Here is a 23,631-nt window from a genome sequence, read left to right as displayed (position 1 = left end):
GGGTTCTGGCTGGCTCATCTGTCTGCATCACCTACTCACCTCAATTTGCCCTGCTTGCTGTTGAGTGTCAGGTAGCATGAGCAGCAGCCTCAGTTGTGGCTCAGTGCAGCTTTCTTAGAACCTATGGCTGCATGTTCACGTTCTAAATCAGTATCTGGAGGAAGAAGCTTCCAAGGCTTTCTTTGGATGTAAAGAAGTTATAAAAAGTACACATTTTCCTAGGTTCTTGCATTGTGCATAAACAGGCATTCATGTTAGCAGCTGAAATAATTTTAAAATAGACAAAGTTATCTAAATGTTAATATTATGTTAGGTAGGTATGGAATTCAAGTGTTTAACATCAGTACATCTTTCCACATTCTTGTGCTTTTGCATGGAAAATGAGATTAGTAAGATATTAAAAAGAATGTCTGTTTATTTCAGTTCTTATCTTATTTTACATGGTCCGCCAAGTTTACCTCATCCTAAGTACTGAAAGTCAAATTGCCCCAGTAGCTACTTAACTGAGAGAAATGTATGAATTGGACATTTAGGTCCTAAGAAATTATTCAGAATTATTGAAATGGATTCAGTGCCAATACCTTAAAAACACATTATGTGTCAAAATCAGTAGAGGCCTCCATTTAGAACTACAGCAATTCCTAAGCAGTCGTACTCAGGCACTATGTGTGCAGAAGCAAGTCAGAGAATGTGCTTCGCCATCAAAATCTACTAAGTGCTAAAGTGATTCTTACTATCCAAGCTCTGCTTAAGTCCTAGGAGAGAGTCATGCCCTTAGATAAAACTACGACCAACTCTCATCAACAGCCCTGCATTTGATTCAGAACCCATGGTGGTGTCACTGTCCATCTTGCTCATTGGACTAGGGCTTAGAGCAGGCATGCAGAAAATGAGAAATTTGGTATCTAGGTCCCTGAAGGGATTTCCACTCAGATCTTACACCTGAGGATGCCATGGGGACCAAGCTATAGAAAAGACTAGGTGGAGGCACTCGCCTCCTCTACACTCTCGAAGGTGACCCACAGGCCAGACAAAAATGCAAGAATCATGAGGCCAAAAGAAGAACAAGCTAAAAGGAACTGGTCTCTGTTACTTAGTGATTGAAGCACTCCTTTGGGAATAAAATAGGTAGACAGTGCTGTAGGAAGCAGGTATCAGAACCCACAAATTCCCTCTCCCAATGACTGAACTATGTAGGAGGCTTCCTGCGCTAATTATGCATTTGTCATTGCAGAGTCATCTCCTGAAATATGCTTGGCAGCAGAGACTCTGCACCACATCCTCACTAGATCTTTAAATACTAGATTATAAAGGCAGGCTTCCTCTTGCTTATTTCCAGCACTGTTTATAAACTATGCCTAGAATCCATACCTCCCATGTTCTAGGTAAATGCTTTAATTACTAAGCTATTGAAAAAAGTCAACATCACCACTGCCATCATCTTGAATCACCTATCTCTGGTAACTGAGTACACAGAAATCTCGAAGGTGTAATCAGGTGTGAACTGCAAGTAAATATTAATGTGTGATGGGTAGATTTAAAAGGAGTGAGAGTTCAGATATATTCCTGTGCTTCAGTGCTTTCTGTGGGCTACCTCTAAATACCTCTGGGCTTTTTGAATTACCTTTTAAGAGAGATATTCCACTACCCCTTCTCTATGGTGAGCACCTAGATGCCTCAAAAAGCTAGTTTTCTCTGCAGCTTCCTGGACTTCATGGGGATCCTAAAAGCCTGAGTCATTTTTACTCTACCTCCTTGGTCACTTGCTCAAAAGTTAAATATTGCCCTGGTTAAATTTTGGTGCCTTACTTAGAGCATTTGAATCCTGTCCTGGATGCATTTTAGTTCCAGAAAAAAATGTAATGGCAGAATCTGTGTATCAAGGGAGGAAGAATCATAATTCATTAGAGAACCTGTTAAGTAGAATGTGGGGGGTTATTTTCAAAAATAAGCCTATGAACTTCAATCTATTCAGTGATGAGTTTATTGAAATAATACAACAGGCTGCATACCAGAGCTGACTGAAAAGCACAGTGTCTGCTTTATGGCAAATGTTGATAATAATGAAGATCCATTTGGTTTGCCATAAGTTAAATCAAAACCAAATGGTTTCAAAATTTCCAACAAACTGGAAGCTCCTTGAATCTTGCAGCTGCACTCTGAAATTCCCATTCCTTTCACTGTCGCCATAGAAAATTTGTCATCAGTTCTGCTAGGTAATGATCTTCCCAAAAAGTCACATAAAGGATTCCTCTACACCTAAGATGTAGATATACTTTTTATGTCCTTGTGTCCTCATGTAATTCAGTATCCTGTCTCCTGGGCTTCCTTCGAGTTGTTTTTTATTCCTAAGCAAACTCAAATCAGCCTGTCTTTGCAACTGAAGTGTGCCAGGCCCCACTTGACATTATCTGGGCCTAATGTGATTCTTCTTACTTCCTCTTGGACTTTTAATCTCCATTAGCCAGGAAAGTCTAAAGTCTGTTTGCTTTCCGCTCCTCCCTACACTGGGTTTTCATTCTTACTGTGTTTCCTTTGAACACCATTAATTCCTTTCAATCAGTCCCTTGACCTCTTTGCTTTCCTCTTTTATACTAATCACATAATCTGTAGCATTGTCCTTTAGAATTACAGACATAATATTAGTTTTCTTTCCCAAAGAATCTTCCTTTCTTTCATGGAGTCTCTTCCAAAACAGTTTTTGGTCCCAAGCTGTAATTCCTCTTAGTTACAGATTCTATTTACTTAAATGTCATTAATCCTGAATTACAGGAGGATGAAAAAGAAGACCAGAATCAAGCCTGGTATAGTTCTTACCAGTAAATAAAAATGGTCTGTCTAACACCAAGCTACTTTATTTCCATTACAACGAAAAAGTAGTTTTAAATTTATGAACAGTAAAAAAAAAAATAAAACATTTATTGACAGAAATATTTACATTGTTATGAGTTATTAAAATCAGTCTCCCAGCTATGTATCTATTATTTATATCTATATCTTTAATAAGATTCAGTGAAAGTCAGTTGATTCAGTTTCTGTTTCTGTTTCTGTTTCTGTTTGTAGCTGGGGTAGATTATGTAGGTATCAGCCGTAATTTGGATTTTGCACCCGGAGTTAACATGCAGACTTTCCGTGTGGTCATTCTGGATGACCTTGGACAGCCAGTGTTAGAGGGAGTTGAGAAGTTTGAGCTTGTGCTAAGAATGCCCATGAGTGCCACCCTTGGAGAACCAAGCAAAGCCACTGTCTTCATCAATGACTCAGTCTCTGATTGTAAGTACATATTAGCTTAATGCAAATAAAAACTGTTTATATGATAAAGTTTATCGCAATAGACCTAGTATCCAGGAATGGCATTGTAAAACATGACCTTACTGAAGTTGTGATCTTTTGAATAAGATGTAAAATAGTAGCCCTGACCTCTTATGGTCATTATGAAATTCCCTGGTGTTTACCAGCCTAACGACACTTTAAGGTAGGTGTAATATTCCTCACTCATTGCCTCAAAACCATAGGAAAAATGTACTCAAGGTCTGACCATATGCAGATTTACACATTTTTTAACACCAGTGTAATTATATATACTCCAGTGAAAATTCCTCATGTATTGCCATGTGAGATCTGGATCAGGACCATAACTTTCAGAATCTCACATGGCAATCAGAATCAAGACCATAACTTGCAGTTCATTCAAGGAATTCAGATGCAATCCATAAGTCAATAGGAATTTTGCTACTTAAATCAGTAAGGCCAAAATTTCACCCTTTCTGTTATGGAAAATGTACTGTACTATATAGATCAATTGCTACCTACTAAGGAGTCCATCATACACCTTGTATAATGTGTCACATAACACAATAACACAAACTTGTAGAGATAGCAATTGATATTTTTCTATATATTTATATTTATCTCTGTTTATCTATCTAGTGCCTAAGATGCAGTTTAAAGAACCTGTATACACAGGCAATGAAAATGATAGAGAGATTTCTGCCATGATATACAGGAGTGGGGATATCCATTACACATCTACAGTGCGATGTTACACTCGGCAGGGATCAGCCCAGGTAATGATGGACTTTGAAGAACGTCCTAACACTGACCGTTCCACCATCACCTTCCTCCCTGGTAAGCTCTGGTTCTTATTTAAAAGCTTTTATTGTATCAGAATCTGTCTGATTTGTTTGGTTATACGAGTTTTGCTTAAAGAAAACACCAGAGTAATCTGAAGAATAGAGTTCTTTCCACAAAAAGGCAGTGTGTATGCACATATGTTCCTCTGGCCATCCTATCTCCATCCTAAATTAGTGTGATAATCTGTTGGGAAGAAAAACTCATCCCTTTGGAAAGTCCAGGCTGAACAGATGAGTCCTTTTTAATGGTTTGCAGCCTGGAGCAGATTCAGAGCAATTCAACAGGTGATAGTGCAGAACAGTCACCATAAGGAAACCCCCAGTAACTTTGCTTCCCTCATAGACAGACTATTGGTAATGCAAGTGATTCCCAGTGGAATGGATGAAGGACCCAACTTAATTATTGTCTGTAAGCTTTCTTTTCCTGCTTTCTGCTAATTTCTCATTTACCAGTCACCCCTTTCTAAACCAACCTTATACTGCCAGTTGCATAGAAAGATGAGCTTATTAAAGGAACACAAGAAAGTATTGTGGCCCAGCAATATATTTTTGTTTTCTTATTCAATGTGCTCAAACTTTTTCCTTCTGTATTTTTGTAAACAAGATTTTTCCAACAGTATGTAGCTCCTAGGATCCATTTAAGGTAAGTTAATTATATAAATGGGATAACTTTGCATTTTGTTTTGCTTCTGTGATATCTCTTCTAAAGAGTAGGTTGTTAAGTCTACTTTGCTTAGGAATTAATTTCACTCTTAATTCTTCTCAGTGTGGCCTCTCCATGCTGCTTAGCTTATAACCTACACAGTTTTGCAATTGCCTATGTACAGTAGTGAAACAGAGGGTCTAATCTGTTAGGACTAACGCACAAGCCTTTTGAAAGAACAGAAATCAGCAGGTGATTAGGGATATTCTTTTGCAGTAGCCTTGGTCTGAGACAGACAGCAAAGGTGCCAGTTGGGATCACATTTTACTTCCTTAGGATTTTTGCCACCAACCTCAAGTCCTGTCTCAGGTGCTGGCATTCCAGTTGAATTCTCTGCAGTGCTCATGATATAGAACTGAATAGAACAGATATTGTGAAGAGCATATTGCAAGGTCATGTAAGTGCAAGCTTTATTCAAAGTAATTATGATCGGATTTATGTCCAGTATAAAATGAAAAAGGAATTCCAGCAAAGCTCTTTGGTAGATTTAACTTCATTTTGTGAATTTTTTTAACCTGATTTATCGTTCATGAAGGAAATAAGGATTTCAAAAAATGAATCCAGCTAAACACTCTGGATGTTGCCAAGAGTCCAAAATATTTTGGGATATCCTTTATTGGACCAGTTGCATAGTTGAGAGAGCTGTTGGGCCCGTGCTCAGGTTTGAATGGTCCCCTGGGTGTTGCCAGAATTTACCTGACAAAATCCAAATCCCACATTATGAAAAATAGGGACCAGTACAACCACCAGATTCTCATGAAAGGAAGATATTTGTGCTTTTGTTTAAGACTACATCCCACCATTCTTTCTGTGGTCATGTTCTGGCAGGATCCATACTGACAGAGTTCACTGTCCACCTTGCAGGCATAATTTTAAACCTGGGCCAAAACACAGTAAAGTGATGCTGTTACATTTGTTTCCTGTGCTGTTTTCCACATCAGATCACACAGATTGTAGCATTAGGAACTAGGATTTTAGTCATTCCTTTTTCCCTGATAACCTAGATAGCCTTAGGCAAATTACTTAGGCAGATGTGCTTGGAGGTTGGTAGACATTTTAATTAAAGCAGTTCCTTGGCAGCTGCTCTAATTAAATACATGTGACAGTGAGGCATTTTAAAGTGGCTGTGGGATGCTTTATCTAAACCTCATTTGACGAGGTTTAGTTAGAGCCCCATGGCCATTTTAAAATGCATGGGGGCTTAATACATGTAATGCTGCAGTGACGCTGGAATGTTCCAATTAGAATGAAGAATCTAATTAGAATGCCAATGAGTACATGTATAGGCAGATAAAGTTTCAGTGTGTCCAATAACTGTAGGCACATTAATTTGTGGCTGTTCAACTTAAGACACTGGAGACATCTGTAGTTGGAATCAGTAAGAGCTGTGAGAGAAATAAAATTATGGCTGTGGGCTACCATAATTAGAGGGGCCAAAATTAGAGGTTATTCTTGAAACCTTCCTGTTTCTCTCTCTGCACCTGACATAAATAACACTTTTCTACCTCTCAAAGACACTGCTATGTGCTGTACAATACTACTGTGAAACTGCTGTTAAGCTCTACCTAATATTACCCTGTGCTTAATGATTTCAGGTGAGACTGAGAAACCTTGCACCCTTGTCCTTATGGATGATACTGTCCATGAAGAAGAGGAGGAGCTGCGTCTGGTTCTTGGCACACCACAAAGTGATTCTTCCTTTGGTGCCTCTATTGGTGAACAAAATGAAACCTTAGTAAAGATCAGAGATCACGCAGACAGTGAGGCATTATTTTTTTGACACAAAACATACAATATCAACTTTGGCTTTTGGGCACCTTATTAAATACCTTTTTCTACAATTACAGAGGCTATTATTAAATTTGGAGAGACCAAATTTAGTGTAAGTGAACCAAAAGATGCAGGAGAACTGGCAGTGGTCAAAATTCCAGTGCTTCGTTTGGGTGATACATCAAAGGTCTCCATTGTGAGAGTTCACACAAAGGATGGCTCTGCTACATCAGGAGAAGACTACCACCCTGTGTCAGAAGGTATGAAGGAGTTCTTTGGCTTTTGCTCCAATCGGTATCACATCCACTCGATCGTTTCCTTTGTGATTGTTGTGCAAAATATAAAAGGAAAAAGGACTTAGTGAGCAAAGTTACTTTGCAGATACATTTGTTAGAACCTCTTGCTTTCAGGACTTAATGGCCACATCCAGACAAGCACAGCCACGCAGTATGTGGTCTTGCAGATGTACTGCATGTTCTGTTCTCCACCCTGCAAGGGAGCAATGCAGCAGGGAGGGGTTTGACCCCTGGATATCCAGGGGTCAAAAAACCTGCAGAAAAAAAAGGAGAGCAGTGCACATGGGGATAGCATGTGCTGCTCAAAACTGGAGCCTGGCTGGTCAGAGCCATGCTACACCTGCCAGCCAGGCTCCACATGGCAGCATTGCTAGTGCTGCAGCCCTGAGAGGCCCCCAAGGACCCAAGGTAAGGCTGCTAGGGCCAGCACAGTACTGGCCTCGGCCTCCCCTACCCAATGCAGAATAACTTGTGACAGGTACATGGCAAGGTGTACAGCTGCTAGTTGTCCCTGGGAAAACAATCATCCACACATGTGTGGACACAGCCAGTAGGTCACAAAAATCCTGAGAACTTACCTGAAATAAACATCTAAAAATAATATAAATCTGAATGCTTTGCATAAAGCATTGAAGTAAAAGAAAAAAATAATGATTTTTTTGTAGGTCTCCATCGATCTTATCTGACTCTGTTAATGTTATTTGAGGTTAAGTATTACTAGTCATTTCAGGCTTCCTCAGTCTGGACATTCTGTGCCTGCTTTGTCAGGATATTGTCTGTGATGCCATATCCCTAGTGAACTTGTTACTCCAAGAAAGAGACCACAGACTTTGATTCTTAGTTACAAAAGCATAGCCATGTTTATTGTTCATAAACGGGCCTAGACACTAGTATCTGTGACCCACTAACACATAGTGCTACCTGGATCATTTGTAGGCATGTTACAAACAAAAATAACCCTTAAGCCCCGTACAAGGTACTAAGTGTTCCAGGCCCCTTTTACACACCAATCAAAACAGCTTCATGTTTACAGGATACACATCTGAGTTCTCACCAATTATTAAAACATATTTAGGTGGTATCATCCTACTTCTCACCAGTTAGTGCAGCCTTCCCATCAGGTGTAGCCAGGTCACTCCAGTCTTTGTTTTGGTGTTCTGTACTGGTCTTATCAGTTCTCTCTCTATCTATTGGCCTTGAAGCTCCTCTAAAGCTAATGAGATACATTTCCCAGCACTTCTGTGCAAACCATGTATGGTATACCTATTTCTGTAGTGACTGGGCCCTACTTCAGTTCATGCTCTTAGTAGGACCGCTGTATTTTTTTTTTTCTTACATGCACAATGGTTGTATTAATCCAAACTCTAGCAAGGCTACATTTTTCATTATGGTTACTAATATTTTAAACAGATGAATATCTGTTTTATCCTGCTTTCAGTCTCTGGACAGTAATTTCCTTGCAGCAGCTTTTCAGCCCAGGGTCCTTTGTTCTTCCAGAGGCTTGAAAGCAAGAAGAGGTTGTATTAAAAGTATTTTTGTACTAGAGCTTCCAAAATGAGAGCAGACCACACAGTCAGCCATTTTGACCAAAAATTTGTCCTATAATTAACAAGGCAAATTACCACAGGTGGTAGACAATTGGATTATGTACTAGATGTATGATCATTGTTTAGAAGCAGTCTAAGTTTGTACTGTGGTTAAATGTTCTGTATGACTTGTGACAAAAGAAATACCTGCTACCTGATTAGTTAAAGGAAGCTCTTATATCTATGAATACCTATTGCTTATTCCAGATGGATATCTTGGACACTCAAATTAATGGTTGATGGACTGTTTATGGAAACCTTAAAAAAATCAGTCAGTGAAATGCAATGAGCCTCAATCCTCATTAAGACATAATGCTAACCAACCTACAGTGGTAGCTACTATAAACATGGTAACCTGGCCATTGACAACTGTTAAAAAGAAAGTGTGATTGGATCTAATGCACAATCCCAACAATCATGCTTCCAGCCATGCCGTATGCGCATGGCAGAAGGCACCAGTGTGGAATCAAGCATGAGATCCAATCATGCCATGTTGCCAGTGCAGGGAGAACCTGAGATCATAGTCTCCGGCTCTCCCTGCACTGGCAGTCTTTGCTTGCATAGCTAAGTGCCCCATCAGGTGAACTTCCATAGCTGGGAGCTCTGTCAGCTGATCAGGACTACTAGCCAGGGGAGCTTTTTGTGCTTCCCAAGCTGGGAGCTATGAACAGCCCACCTGAGCTCCCAGCCTCAAGAGCACACAGGAGTGTGCCCCTGAAGCTGGAAGTACTGGCAACACATTCAATTAAATGTGTGATATTTTGTATAACAACTTTGTTGCTTTTTCCTATTTTTATCACACCATTACTTGATTGAACATGTGGCCAGGTCACTACTTAAGCTGTGATTAACCAGTTAATTACATCTTAAGTATAATGTCTCAGAGGCTTACATTAAGTGTATTCAAGAAGGAAATATTTCCCAAGTAAGGGGGGAAATCACAAACCCCCAGAAAAGCTCTCTACTTTTCTTTTCAAGCAACACAACTATCAGCATGATGAAGAGAAAATGGGCATTTGTACAAGAGAACTTTCTCCTTTTCAGTATAACCTCTGCAGGCAGTCTTGTGAAATGGCTGTTAGCAGTCACAGCACGGCTCAAGCAGCAAGTTTCACGTTTATATTCCTTCATAGGCAGCATGTCCATCAGTATCCTGAGAAACAGACTGTTCCTAATTTACCTCCTATTTGAAAGTACATGCAATCCACAAATTGAACCTAGTACAGAGAATTACTCACCCACCAGTAAAAGCTGCAACTACAATTTTGCCACCATTCAGCCATTTCTACCTTATGGTCTTTTATTGTCATTTTTTCTTTGCTGCTGGGATTGTTGATGCCTTTCACTGGATCAGCCCAATTTCTTCTGAGGGCATGGAACCACTCATGAGTTACAGTACAAATTAGGCATGATTCCCAAATCACATAATTTCAGCCATTCTCTCTGTGCCATGTCTGAACAAAAGGACAGGCATGTCCAGTCAGGTTCAGACCAGTGATCTGTCAAGTCTGTTGTAAAGCCTGACAGAAGCCAGTACCACTTTTATCAGAAGATTAAATAACCCAGTCTAGAGAATTAAAGATGTTAATGTGACAGTTTCACTGTACAATAATAAACTGTTTAAAGGAGTTTGGATCACAGATTCACAGTGCAGAGACCATGGCAACAACCACTGTTTAAAATTGTTTCAACCTTTTATAAAAGATGCAGGGGGAAAAAAAAGAAAACAGATAAGGCACTGAAACTGAAGTATTGAACCATTTATTTTAACAAAATCCCTCATTCCTTTATTCCTGATCTAGACTTTTTTTTATAGAAAGAAACCCTGTTTGACATTGCTTACCTGACATAAAAGATGGTACTTACTGGACTTATAGGAGAAATAGGAAAATATTAGTTGATATAGGTTGTAGCTCTTGTTACTCTTGTTAAAGTTTCTTTCTATTCTTTTGAAGACAAAAGAAGATACAAACACAACTACTAGGAAGAAAAAAACAACAGAGATAGAAAATGCAGCTTCAGTGTCTGGTGTTGACTCCTACTTGCAGTATCACATTCTTTGTATATGGGGTTACTGGGCATTTTGAACCCTGGCATATTTGTATAGCAATGGGCTATTTAATGCATTGTTTTTATCTGCTTTTTTGGTCATAGGCTCATAGCTAATAAAATAGTCTTGGCCAGCCAAGACAAGCTTTTATTTAATTTTATCTTAAACAAAAAGCAAAAGGGGTGAGAGAAAAGAATGAAAAGATGCGTGTTTTGGAAGAAAATGGGCATTTAAGAAAGGCGGTAATGGCCGGATGCAAATCTCACATCCCAGGTTGTATCGGGATCTAGCCAAAGCCAATGCTGAAATCATCTGGGAGCCTCTTCCTGGGGACCTAACTAGACTTATTCACTTTTTTCCATTTGAAATATTATGACCTCAGAGTTGTTGCAGGCAAGATATTAAAATCTCATACCAGCTGCCATACTAGGCATATTGGAAACTATTTAAAATGGAGACAAGACTCCCTCAGCATCACGCTTAGTGGCATTGAAGGCATGAGCCTTATTTGAGGAAGATTTCCAAAGTATATCCCATTTCCTCTGTGGAGTCACCCAGTGTCAGGAAGGAGGTTTTAAGGTTGATTTCCAAACACGTCCTTGAAGTATGAATTTCTTGCTGTGGTATTTTACTGCAAAAAAAAATTAAACCACTTCTTATGCTCTCCTTTCCTGCTTCAGTGATTCACCACTCACTAACTCCCCTAAGCATGAAAAGATGTGTGTTTTGGAAGAAAACACGCAGCCCAGTTTCTGAGGAGAGAAGTTGGGCAGCCAAATGAGAAATGTCTTGTTTATACATTTCCTCTCCGTAAATGGCTCTCTTCAAATTTAGTCCAATCTGGAAGCCCAGCATTTGACTCCAGTGCAGTTTGCAGAGAATTATTTGCAAAGCTCTTGTCTTAGTGCTCAAAATTAGATGCCAGAATATTTCTACAGTTTTGGCAGAATTCTTCTTGTGTCTTGACCTGCCATTAGGGCTTAATCCTGGAGTTTCCCATAGCAGCGCTGGGCCATCTCCATATTCCACACTTGGGAGGTATTGCCCACTGGTGATGAATGATGAGGAAAGCTGCTTATAGAATTATCAGCTAGAAAATAGTTTCATTCCAGTTGCTGAGAAATCTCTGCCTCCTACACGTACCAGCTTCATTCATCCCTCCTCAAAACCACAGGATTTGTTAGTGTCAGTTAGTATTGACCCTATATTATCTTATGCTTGCTTCCCACTTCATATTGTCAACCAGCAGAGGGTGCATGGGAGCATGACTTCTGAAGGAAACCCATTACCAAAGAGGAACAGATAATGCTGGGTCTTTGCCTAAAAGCCTTTGAGGAAGATCTGGATTCCACCACAGATTTCAGAGTACTTGCAGGGTTAGAGAGTGAGCCTGTTCTGCTGTAGGAGTAAATGTCACATCCCTGACTGGATTGTCCCAAAGAAACTAAGACAAAGTAAAAATCCTGGTCCTTACATGCAACATATACTATTCCAAAGAAAATGATTTCATAGGGCACTGGTTCCTGAACTGTGGCACATGTGATCCTTATTCTGCAACAGGCTACTCCCTTCTCAATTAAAATTGTGATGATGAGGATGGTTCTTGAGAAATGTTGAGAGCTGACAGTTGTACATTAGCCCCAAAATTTTGGAAAGTACTGCCATAGGTAGGTCTACATGGTGGAAAGCAGTGCTGTCTAAAATGCCCTGTGCTAGCTGCATGCACACTAGCTCCTGGACTGTCATAGGCAGTCCTCAATTTGAGAATGATCTCTACCACTGCTTATTGATGGGTCTTGAGATGAATCCAATCTGTGAACCACAGATCCATCTGCAGAAGTTACAGTTCTTTCCACAAGAGACAATAAGCCTTAGGCAGGAATTTTTCTCCTTTTCCTTCCTTCCTTTCTTTGCTCTCTCTTCTCTGTTTTGATGGCAAGACACTGTACCTCGAAGTAGACAGCTGCTTGGTTGAGTTTGCAGCACCATTGGAGTCAGTCAGCAGCCAGCTTCTCCCAGGTCTTGATGTTGGTATCCATTTTTGTGATTGTATGCCTTCAGTGTGTCCTTGTAACATTTCCTCTGGCTGCCACAAGATCTCAGGTTGTAATTAAGCTGGGAGTACAGGATTTGTTTTGGGAGTCAAGAATCCAGGCATCCACACAATGTCTGGTCCAGCAATGTTGGTGTTTGAGGATCACTGACTCAATACTAGTAACATTGGCTTCAGCAAGGATTTTGGCATTTGTGTGGTGTTCTTCCCATTTGATGTGGAAGATTTTCTGGGGGCATCATTGGTGATACCTCTCCAGGCCCTCAAGAGGATGACAGTAGATCACCCATGATTCACATTTGGTTTTCAATATGAATTCCAGAAAGGTGATCATCCTTAATGGTGGTCAAAAAGTAGAGGAAAGAATTGAGGCAATGATATAACTTTGACCCTAGGTTGGATGACAAATGGATCTGTCTCCAATCCACTAGGAAGAAAGGTCACAGTCATCTGGTCAAGGAGGAGCCTCAAGACCTTGGTGTATTTTTCAGGGCATCCAGATCTGGCCAGTTCTTTCTACAAGGCTTCATGTTTGATTAAGTCAAAGGCCTTAGTAAGATCAGCAAAGGCTGTATACAGGTCTTGATGTTCTCAACACTTTTCATGGACCTGGTCGGTAACAAAGATCATGTCAGTTGCCCTTTGGAATGGTCTGAAACCACACTGAGATTCTGGCAGGACTTCCTCAGCTACAGGTAAAAGGTGGTTCAGAAGGATGTGGGCAAGGCTTTTCCCTGCTGTGGAAAGGAGGGCGATACCTCAGTAGTTCCTACACACAGACTTAGCTCCTTTCTTGAAGATAGTCATAATGTTAACATTCCTCAGGTCCCCAGGGATATCCTCATTGTTCCAAATACAAAGAGTAAATTTGTGGAAATCTCAGTACCAGTTCCTCTTCACCAGCCTTGAAGGTTTTAGCAGGTATGCCATACTGCCCAGTAGCCTAGTTCCTGCTTTCCTTGATGGCACACCAGATTTATTCTAGGATAGGAGGGTTGGCAAGGGATCCCCTTTCAGAGTGCTGGAAGATGGATTCAATGGTGGCATCCGTCATGGTTGACTCACAGTTCAGGAGAGCCTCTTTCCATCTAGCTTGGATAGATTCATTCAGCCATCCAGTGTTTACACGAAAGTAGAATTGTAGATGGCTTTCATTGCTTGGAAAACCTATGTATATCATGTTTGTTAACATAGAACTGAATCTTCATGGCTTTATCTTGCCACCACTGATTTTGGATTTCCTGGATCCTCCTTTGAGCTTTGATTTTGAGGAGCTGATGTCATTTTATCAAGCAGAATGAGCCCTTCTCTTCCAGTTTAGGAGGTCTTGCATCTCAGCATCTCTCTTAGTGAACCAGTCTTGGTGTCAATGGGTGGTATAGCCAATGGATTCAGCACAGGCCATATGGACAGCAGTTTTAAGCGCCTTCCAGAGTTCCTCAGTGTTTCCTTCAATTGTGGGCAGAGCAGAGAGCTTTTCATGAAGACAGTGTTGGAGGTCCTTGCAGACCTTTGGATCTTAAAGAGCTTTGATCTTGAATGTTCTTTACAGTGCTTTTGGCTGTTTCTGGTGTCTTGGAGCAGGCCAGATGTTCATAATGGACCTGATAAGGTGATGATCTGTCCAGCAGTCATTGGTTCCTTACATAGCTTGTGTGATACGGACATCCATTTGATCACAAGCTCTAACAATGACATAGTTGAGAAGGTACTAGTACTTGGAGCAAGTTAGTTTGCAGGTAGTCTTGTATTTGTCACTCTGTCTGAAAATGGTGTCCATAATGTCAAGACCATGTTCCAAGCATTTGCTTAGAAGGATGCCATTGGAGTTGGCTTTCCTTACTCCTTTCTTCCCAGTGGTGCAACTCTAGTGTTCTCCTGGATCAGAAATGGTATAGCTATGCTAGTGCAGAAATGCATGAAGTCTAATAGGGTTGGCTGGCTTCTTAACAAAACTTATTGACCCCTACACAGTGCCACACATAACACAGCTGGGATCTGGCCCAGGCAAAGCTAGCGTGACATCTCTCAGAAAGGACCTGCTGGCCTCACACCATAGAGACATACTTTCTTAGTGTTTAAGGCCAGAGGGGATCATTAGATCATCTACTCCAACCTCCTGTATATTATAAGCCATTAAACATCACCAGGTTATTCCTGTATGCAGCATGGGAGCTTGTATTATTTGGAAACATCAAGAAATGGTGAATCAATTTCTTCCTTTAGTAGTTTTCTTCATCCTCAGCAAGTCCCATCAGAGTCTAAACTTGAATTGCAGGGGACTAAATAATGCTGCCATAGGTTAGTACTTGGGTTGACAAGTACTAAAGTATGGCGGCTTTTATTAGTTTTGGGTGACCTAATAGGGCCACACGTGTAGACACTGAGACTTTACTGCAGAGTAATTAGGCAACTCCTCAGTAAATGTCTCATGTAGATGTGCCCAGTATTTTTACCCTGTGAAGATAGTTATACCCTGTAATTAAGCTTATTTTTGAAACTTAATAGACTGAGCTATTAACATTTCTTACTATAAAGATTTTTCTATCTCTTTATTTTATTTTTATTTTATCTGGTCTTTGCTACACCCTCTCCAATTTTCCCATCCATTTTTTTTTTTTGAAATTTAGACAGCAGAAGCATATAAAATATTTTACTCTTGATCTTACCGGTTCTGTACAGGTACAATCATTTCCCCAATCTTACTCACTACTTCCCTATGTATACCACATCCAAGAATTGCATTGATTCAGCCTGGCCTGAAAACTTGCGTTGTGTTCTTTTTCCAGTATGATCCCTAATTCCTTGTCAGAGTCACTGCTTTCCAGTATACAGTCATGCACTCAGTAGATCTTATTCCACAGATGGGTAATTTCGCATTTGGCTATTACAGTGCATTTTGTTTGAATAGTCCCACCTGACCAAGTAAACCAGTTAAGCCTATAGGTTAATTATATTCTTTCTCTATTGTTCTGTCCCATTCTGCTTTATATCATTTTCAGATTTTATCAGCAATGATTTTTTATTTCATCCCAGACCACTGAGAAAAATGTTAAATAATGTGAGGATTTACAGAACCCATTAAAACCTCCTGTATATGATAATGATTCACCATATTCAACTACTCTTTTAAAAGCTGACAGACAGACAGTTCTTAATCCATTTACCATGTACCTATGCAATAGTTAGTAATTTTTCATTAGTAATTTTTCTTTGTTATGTTTGAATAACTTAAACTAATTTGTACAGCTTGTGTGAAAATATGTAATTCACAAGGTAAGTATTAAAAGTTATAGTTCTCTGTGATGGCAGAAGAGAGGGAGACCTAAGAATGCAGCCTGACTCTCATGAACTGCAGGTTTATTCTTTTTGGTCTTATTGGGCTTTTTTTTTAGAAATTGAATTTAAGGAAGGTGAAATACAGCACTTTGTGGACATTGAAATTCTTTTTGATGGAGTTAGAGAAATGAGAGAAGCCTTCACTATTCATCTGAAGCCTGATGAGAACATGGTGGCAGAGATACAGGTAACTAATGCAAACTAATACTCATATTAAAATATAATGGACAGGCTTATACATTTGCATATTCAGGGGTGGTCAATACTGCAAAATCTAAAAGATGTATTCTGATCTCTTCCAAAATAATTCATTTCCATGGCATCAGAGATCAAACAGCCATGGGCAACCTAAGAATATATATAAAATAAATATCTGCTATATTTCCTTCCACATGAATTCTTCTTATTAAAACTGTCCTAGGAAATGTTAACTGTCAACAACATGTAACATCTGTGCTGCTAGCTTGTGGAAGTGCTATGCCAACACTTATGTTAAATATTAGCCCATACTATAAGTTCTCCTATTACTAAACTGGTGGCTTAAAAACCGACAATGGAATAGTCTTGTTACTTAGCAATATATTCTATTGCCATTTAACACTAATATTATTTTTCCTAAAATGATTTTGCCTATTCGTGACCTAAATCATGTAAAATCTTTTATTGTATTTAAGCACTTAATCAGTATAACTCTGTGAATAGTAACTTATGCCTAACTCCTGGCATAGCCGTCATTAACAATTACAGATATCACAGATCCACCAGGCACTTGAAGTGTCAACATATAATAGAGATTACAATTCTTCCAATATGCTTGTGTAGATCATGCATGCCATGAAACAGGAAATAGAAGTCCTAATGCCATCAACCATCTCAGGAATGTAAATGTGCCTCTGCCAGTGCCACAGCAAGAAAGTTTGGTGCCCAGGGAAACCCTGCCTTCACCCTATGCACAGAACTGGGGGCACATGCCCCCCCCCCATGCTTGTTGAGGGCGCACACAGTGGCAGGAGCTTCTCTCCTCTCCCCTCTGCCCTCCTCCCCCCACCAAAAAAACTTTCAGTCCAGTTTTAAAATAACCAAAGAACCTTCTATCATGTGTCTTGAGACAGGCTAAAATGCTGGACAGTAGTTCCTACTCCTCCTTAAATCTGAATATCCGTGTTCTTTGCAAATTTCTACTAAAAGTTATTTATGTATTTTAATTGCCAGACAACTAAGGCCATTGTATACATTGAAGAAATGAACAGCATGGCAGATGTTACCTTCCCCTCAATCCCTCAAGTTGTATCCCTTCTGATATATGATGATACTTCCAGAACCAAAGAAAGAATTAATCCAGTGGCTGGCTATCCTGTTGTCTGTATCACAGTGAGTATCTAGATTAGAAGTGGAAGCAAAGCCTGCATATGGATAGGTTCAAAGACTCAAGGAATTCTGTCCTGTGTGAGGAAATTAGTGAAGGGCTGTTTTTAAATAAAAATGCCTTTTTCAAATAGTTTTGCCTGTACAAAGTAGGAAATAAATGGCTAAAGACAAAATCCTGTTTGTTGCAAAGATGTCTAAATGGCAACTACAAACTGGAGGGATGTGGGCAGTGGAGTCCCTCAGGGCTTGGTCTGGGGGCCTGTACTGTTCAACATCTTTATCGGTGATCTGGATGTGGGTGTGAAAAGCATGCTGTCCAAATCTGCTGATGACACCAAGATGTGGGGCAAAGTGGGCACGCTGGAGGGGAGGGACAGCTAGATCTAGAAGGGTTACAGAGATGGGTGGATGAGAATAGGACAGAATTCAATGCAGACAAGTGCAGGGTATTGCATCTAGGGAGAAGGAACCTGCAACATACCTATAAGCTGGGGAATACCATTCTTGTTAACATGGTGGCAGAAAGGGATCTTGGAGCCAGTGTTGACTCAGGCTGGACATCAGGAGACATTACTTTACAGTTAGGGCTGCCAGGCTCTGGAATGGACTCCCAAGGGAAGTGGTGCTCTCTCCTACCCAGGGAATCTTCAAGAGGAGCCTGGACAGATATTTGGCTGGGGTGTTATGACCCTGGCGCTCGTTCCTGCCAAGGGCAGGGGGCCTGATGATCTGTTTAGCTCCCTTCCGACCCTAAGCACTATGAAACTGAAATTTCGGGCACCTAAGTCACAAAAAAACATTTGACATTGCCACTTGCAATGACCTGAATCTGCTAAGATGTCTACATTTCTTATACATCTACATTTTTTCCCTTATGGGATGAAGTTCATAGGAATCACAGGCAGTTTTTGCACACTGGGTAGCAAAAGCAGGCAGGTGTGAGCAATCATGGTGGCAACTGGATCAGCGTTGGTGGTCTCCAATTTTACATTCCCTCTAAGTCAGTGCCCAGAACTAGATCCCCAGTCACCCACCCTAACTACATTACTAACAAAGTCTGTCCTATTGCTGCTGCTTGGAAATGGTTCAGTACATCTATAAAGGGGTGTAACTCTATATTCATTTGAGGTTCAGTTTTGCTGTGGATATATAAAACTGTTGCGCAAAACTCCCAAACTGTCGGTGACCAAAAAACTATAAAAGAAGTTCACTTTTGGACAAAAGGCACTTTTCCATATCATGCCATTAGGCAAACGTCCTCTAAGGGGAGTTGAGCCCTGACTTCTAACAGCAAATGTTTGTGATCTTATAACTGAGTGACAGGCCAGGCAAGGCTGAGAGCATCTTCCTATTGAAGGTAGGCCATTGGGCAGCCATGAGGGAAAGAGTTTTGGAAATTGAAGAAAGTAAATATGGGAGCTGGACTCTGTGGTCCGGGGAGGTGAACACTGCTGTGGTAGGAAGAGTGAGCAAGGCCTTGTTTTCAATGATCTTTGTTCATTTTGTTGTATGGAATCATTGGGAAAACTGCATCAGCAGTGTGGGACAGAAAGCAGGGTTCATCTCATGGCTCTCTACTTGCTTGAAACTCCATCCCCCTGTGGCTGCCTGGAATAGATGCCCAAAACGCAGCATTTGAGAAGCCTTTGTTTGGCAGTCTTCATTACAGTACTTTTAATAGGGAGGGTCTGTTAGAAGGCGTGACCTAGAATTCCTAAAAGGAATGGGTGCCTCTGTATGGAGAGGAAAAGAAAGCTTGGTGGATTAGTAGTTTCAAACCCCAAGGTCTCTGATTTCCCTTTCATAAAAATAAACCTTGCACGTCCTACAATATTCAGCATGTTTCAGTCCTCCACCTTATGGGAAAGACAGAGTCATGGTCCCCACAGAAAAAGGAGCCTAACTTTTTGGCCTTTACTTTCTCCACTGAAATATCTCCTGAAATCTCACTTTTTCTGTAAAAATCTCACTTTTTCTATACCATTTACATCCAGATTGCACAAGAGGATGGAGTGGTCATATTAATGATTGACGATTTACTTTTTTTTTTTAAGATCACCCTAAGTACTTTAGGCAAGTCCCTTCTCATTGCTACTCTGTTGGCTTAGAACGCAGATCTTGTATATACTGAGCAGTGCACTAACCTTGAGGCCATTGGAGGAAGAAAACTTTTATGCAGCTGTTATCTTTTGGATAAGAATTGTGCACAGACAGAAGTAACAATTTTCGCCTGATCTGGCCCCGGAAAGTGCTCTACAGCTGTGACCAAACAGAAGTGTATGGTTACAGACCACTTCAAAAGGGCCTGATCCAATGAAAATGAGCCCTCATTGCATGAACACACTCCAGAATGGAGCTCCTTCTGTAACTTGTGTCTGCAAAGCTCCCAGCCTGTTGCTGTTTTTAGAATGGGAGGGTGGTATAGGGAACAGGGGGTGTTTGGTCTGGGGTTCTTTCATCCAACTCTGGAGGGTGGAATGGGTGGATTGGAGCCCGCCCCCCACCTTAGGGGGCATCAATCCCCCCACCCTCCAGTGCTGACTGGGGAACCCCAAGAGCAAGGTCTCTCTGCTCCCTTTCCCCTCATCCATTCTGAAAACAGTGTCTGTGCTGGGAGGGAGGAGTGGCATTGATACAGAGACTGAGCTGCAGACTCACAGCTCACAGTGAGCAACTGTAATCCACAACTCCAGGACAGTGAACTCCCACAACTCCCAACAGTGAACTTCTGTTGGGTCCAGGGGATTGTTGCAACTCATAGCGATTTCTGCAAAGTGCTATGGGTTGCAACAGGGAGCTGCTTTTCTGCCTCTGTCCAATGGATACATCTCTAGAGGCATCAGAGTGCTTCGCATTAAAACAAAAGGGAAAGCTGAATGGATCTTCAGGGCAATGTAGAATGCACCTCCAGGGGCTCACAATGTCCCCACTGAAAGTATAAGAGAATTATACATCTACACAAGTAAAGCATAATGCCTCCTTGGGCCTAACCTGGAAAAAACAGAGACTAAATTGCAGAGTTCTCATCAACAAAAGAGCCAGTATTGTGCATGATACTGTATTTTTCCTTTGCACAGGATGTATAGATAAGCACTGTGAACAATTTAATTATGCATACACTCAAAAAAAAAAATAAAGCAGCTTTTCCTTCAACTTTAACAGTAGGTAAAGAAGGGATTTCTCCCAATTTTTATAAAAATCACTAAAGTTGTTAGAAAGTTCTGCTCCCAAAATATTCAAAAATCATCCAACACCGAAGTTTCATGCACATCTTCATTTCTTGTTTATAACAATTCAAGGCCAGTTTCTTGGTTTGTACTTCAACCACTTCTCCCACCAAAGATGCTTTAATATGGCTGTTAGCAATTCCTTTTAAATAGGATAGGACATAGGCTGTGCTAACCTGTGGGGATGCCAAATCAACTTTTGAGGAAAGAAAAGTGGTAGAAAGACATGCTTCACTCACCCAATTCCATGTTCTATGCCAAATTCTTCAGCATTTATTTGAAGGGCCTTGTGCAAAGCGTGCCCATGACTCAAATAAGTCCTCATCCTGCATCATTAAATTCAGTGGGGATTTTGCCAATAACCTGGATGAGAGCATGTGAGGGGCAAGAACTCTTACGGGGTGACGTGAGGCATGCATTTAAAAAAAACTGTCCAAGGCTACTCCACTTTGTTGATTTCCTGCAGTTTTACCTGTATAAATCAGGTCTGAATTTGTCCAACTATGAATAATTGTAAATTAAAACATGCAAGTTTAGAAGTACAAGTACAACAGTAGGGAGCCAGTAAAATAAGTTGCTAAAGATTTTTTTTTTTTTTAAGAACAAAGCTATTTTTTATGTATTTGCTTAGCTCTGAAATTCTTCTTTGCTGTTTTATGATTTTAGCTCTCACAGTGTCAATTACCTTTCCATCTTTACTTTAAAATTTTTTGTGGTGCTTTTCATCCACTGTGGGAAGAACTCACTGTGTGAGTTCAGTCTTGCCTGAGTTTCCTTATCTTCTCACTGCTTGGAGTTCTTTCTTTATCATGAAATGCAACATGTCTGACTTTCCACAGGCTTGCAATCCTAAATATGCAGACTATGACAAGACAGGTTCGATATGTATGAGCGAAAATATCAACAACACCCTGACTCGTTACCGATGGCTGGTTAGTGCACCCACTGGCTCTGATGGTGTAACCAGCCCCATGAGAGAAGTGGATTTTGATACCTTCTTCACTTCATCCAAGTTAATCACACTGGACTCCATTTACTTCCAAGCGGGGTCCCGGGTCCAATGTGCAGCCCGTGCTGTGAATTCAGATGGAAATGAAGGCCTGGAGCTCATGAGCCCTATTGTAGCAATAAGCATGGATGAGGGTAATGTATCCATAATCTATAGCAAAACTGGCAGAATATATTCTGAAATAAATGTACATTCCATGCAGGTGATGCCTGATTAACTGATTGGAGAAACATAGGGGGCAGACATAAGTGAGTTTTTTCCTGTTCTGGCCACAGAAAGAAGTTTATAGCTGTGATCAAACACAAGTGCACAGCTGCAAATGGCTTAAAAATGGGTGATTTGAATGAAAAGCTGACCCCTCATTGCATGGGAGGGGGGAAAAAGGGAGCAGAGGGAGTTCAGTCTGGGTGGGGTTTCAGCCCCCCTTGGAAGGTGGGATAGGTATATTGCAGCCCCCTCTCCCCCGAGGTGGGGGGGGCTCCAATTCACTCACCCACCCTTCAGCATCAGCTGGGGAGCCCCAAAAATAAGCTTGCTCTGCTGCCTTCCCCCCTCCCATTCTGAAAACAGCAAGCACTGGTAGAGAGCCTGGACATTGCTATGGGAACCTGACCGCAGGCTCCAGCTGCATCTAGATTTCCTTCTTCCCTGGAACTAACAGTGAACTTCTGTTTGGTTTGGAGTAACATTGTAACTCATAACGCTTTGCAAAAATTATTCTGAGTTACAGCTGGGAGCTGCACTAAATCTTTGCCCATAATGTTATTGTGTTTCCAGAATCTACAAAGGCGGGGCTTCTAATGTAAAAGCAAAAAAAACCAAAGAAACCAAAAAAAGAAAAATACCTTTTAAAAAGGGAGCAAAGTGAGAGAGAGGCAAAATCCTTTCAAATTTTATCTGCAATATAAAAGAAGCATAAAAGGTCAAAATCTTGTTTCTCCATTTTGCTGATCACCTTTAAGTGTTCTTCTACAGCACATACCATACTTGTATAATTTAAAAGTTGAAAAGTTTAGGTTCTGCTTATAAAACAGAGATGTGTTTGAGTTAATGTGCTCAAGTTAGAAAATCAGTAAAAAAAAAAAAAATCAAGGCATATCAGGCAATGAGGACAAAATTCTAAAGCACTGCACTTTAAGCCTAGTATAGCTAATACCAGTTCTGTGTATCACCATGCCTCTCTTTGCTGCTACAGTAACTTTTATTCTTTGTAATATCCCATTTCCAATAGGCAAAAAAGTAAATTATCCGTTCTGTGCTAGATTTCTCATTTTAATTGCAAGGGGTTGACTAATCCCAACTACATTTTTAAGGAAAATATTCTAATTTCTACTGGATTCAGGATTTAGAAAGCTGAATGAGCAACACTTCTGTTTGCTTGTTTTCATTTACTATATATTCTTATATACAACATGTAGCAAGAGGGGATCCTAGGGTTGCCGTGCTCTCCCCTAGCACTCCGTACCATGTCCAGTCAGTCTACAATGCACCCTCAATCTCGCCCGCCATGTCTTTGATGTCAGATATGTAAGTAGGGAGGCTGCCTCTTCATCTCCCTGGACATTAGCCCAGCTTTGCTAACGGGTGTTCCTGCGCATCCCAGCCTTATGGGCTATGCATGGTTCCAACCACCACTGTACCAGCCTCCGCTCTCTCTGAGCCCCCGTCCTTCCCATACTGGGGGCTTCTCACACCGCCCCCTTCACCTGGGGCTTCTCACACCACCCCCTTCACCTGGGACTGGGAGCTCCACGCTGCTGTGGGTCCCTTATGAGGCCTCCTCCAACCCCTAATAGCCTCACCCAAACCACCTAGTGTAAACGGTAAACACAAATGAAAACAAGCCCCTAGGCTATAACATAAGTCTCTGCCAATTGACTACAACCTGACTCAAGCCACCCCCAAGGGTGCTTCATCCTTCACCCATACTAACTGCTCATGCATTCTGGCCTCTTCTCTGTTCTTGCTCTGGCAGAGTTCCTTTGCCTTTGGCAGCCAGCAGGGACTGCCTACCTGGCCTCAGCCTGGGATTTATATAGGAGCCAGGCCCTGCCCCTTCCAGCCTGCTGACCGGGCAGGTGTGAGTCCTCATCTCCC

The 23,631-nt window shown here is 40.9% G+C and overlaps 1 protein-coding gene across 1 annotated transcript in view; it reads left to right on the top strand.

The window, feature by feature from the left end:
* FREM2 (FRAS1 related extracellular matrix 2) overlaps positions 1 to 23,631 on the top strand; it is a 210,771-nt gene that overhangs the window by 153,014 nt on the left and 34,126 nt on the right. Inside the window, exons 8-14 of the mRNA XM_090027088.1 lie at positions 3,064 to 3,273; positions 3,931 to 4,128; positions 6,432 to 6,596; positions 6,684 to 6,866; positions 15,987 to 16,117; positions 17,143 to 17,301; positions 21,365 to 21,668. Coding sequence (XP_089883214.1) covers positions 3,064 to 3,273; positions 3,931 to 4,128; positions 6,432 to 6,596; positions 6,684 to 6,866; positions 15,987 to 16,117; positions 17,143 to 17,301; positions 21,365 to 21,668 — 1,350 coding nt within the window. The remainder of the gene's footprint in view (positions 1 to 3,063; positions 3,274 to 3,930; positions 4,129 to 6,431; positions 6,597 to 6,683; positions 6,867 to 15,986; positions 16,118 to 17,142; positions 17,302 to 21,364; positions 21,669 to 23,631) is intronic.

This window comes from Crocodylus siamensis, chromosome 1 (assembly GCF_052110815.1).
Source record: "Crocodylus siamensis isolate JL-2025a chromosome 1, ASM5211081v1, whole genome shotgun sequence".
NCBI lineage: Eukaryota > Metazoa > Chordata > Crocodylia > Crocodylidae > Crocodylus > Crocodylus siamensis.
This window is presented reverse-complemented; position numbering and strand designations above follow the sequence as displayed.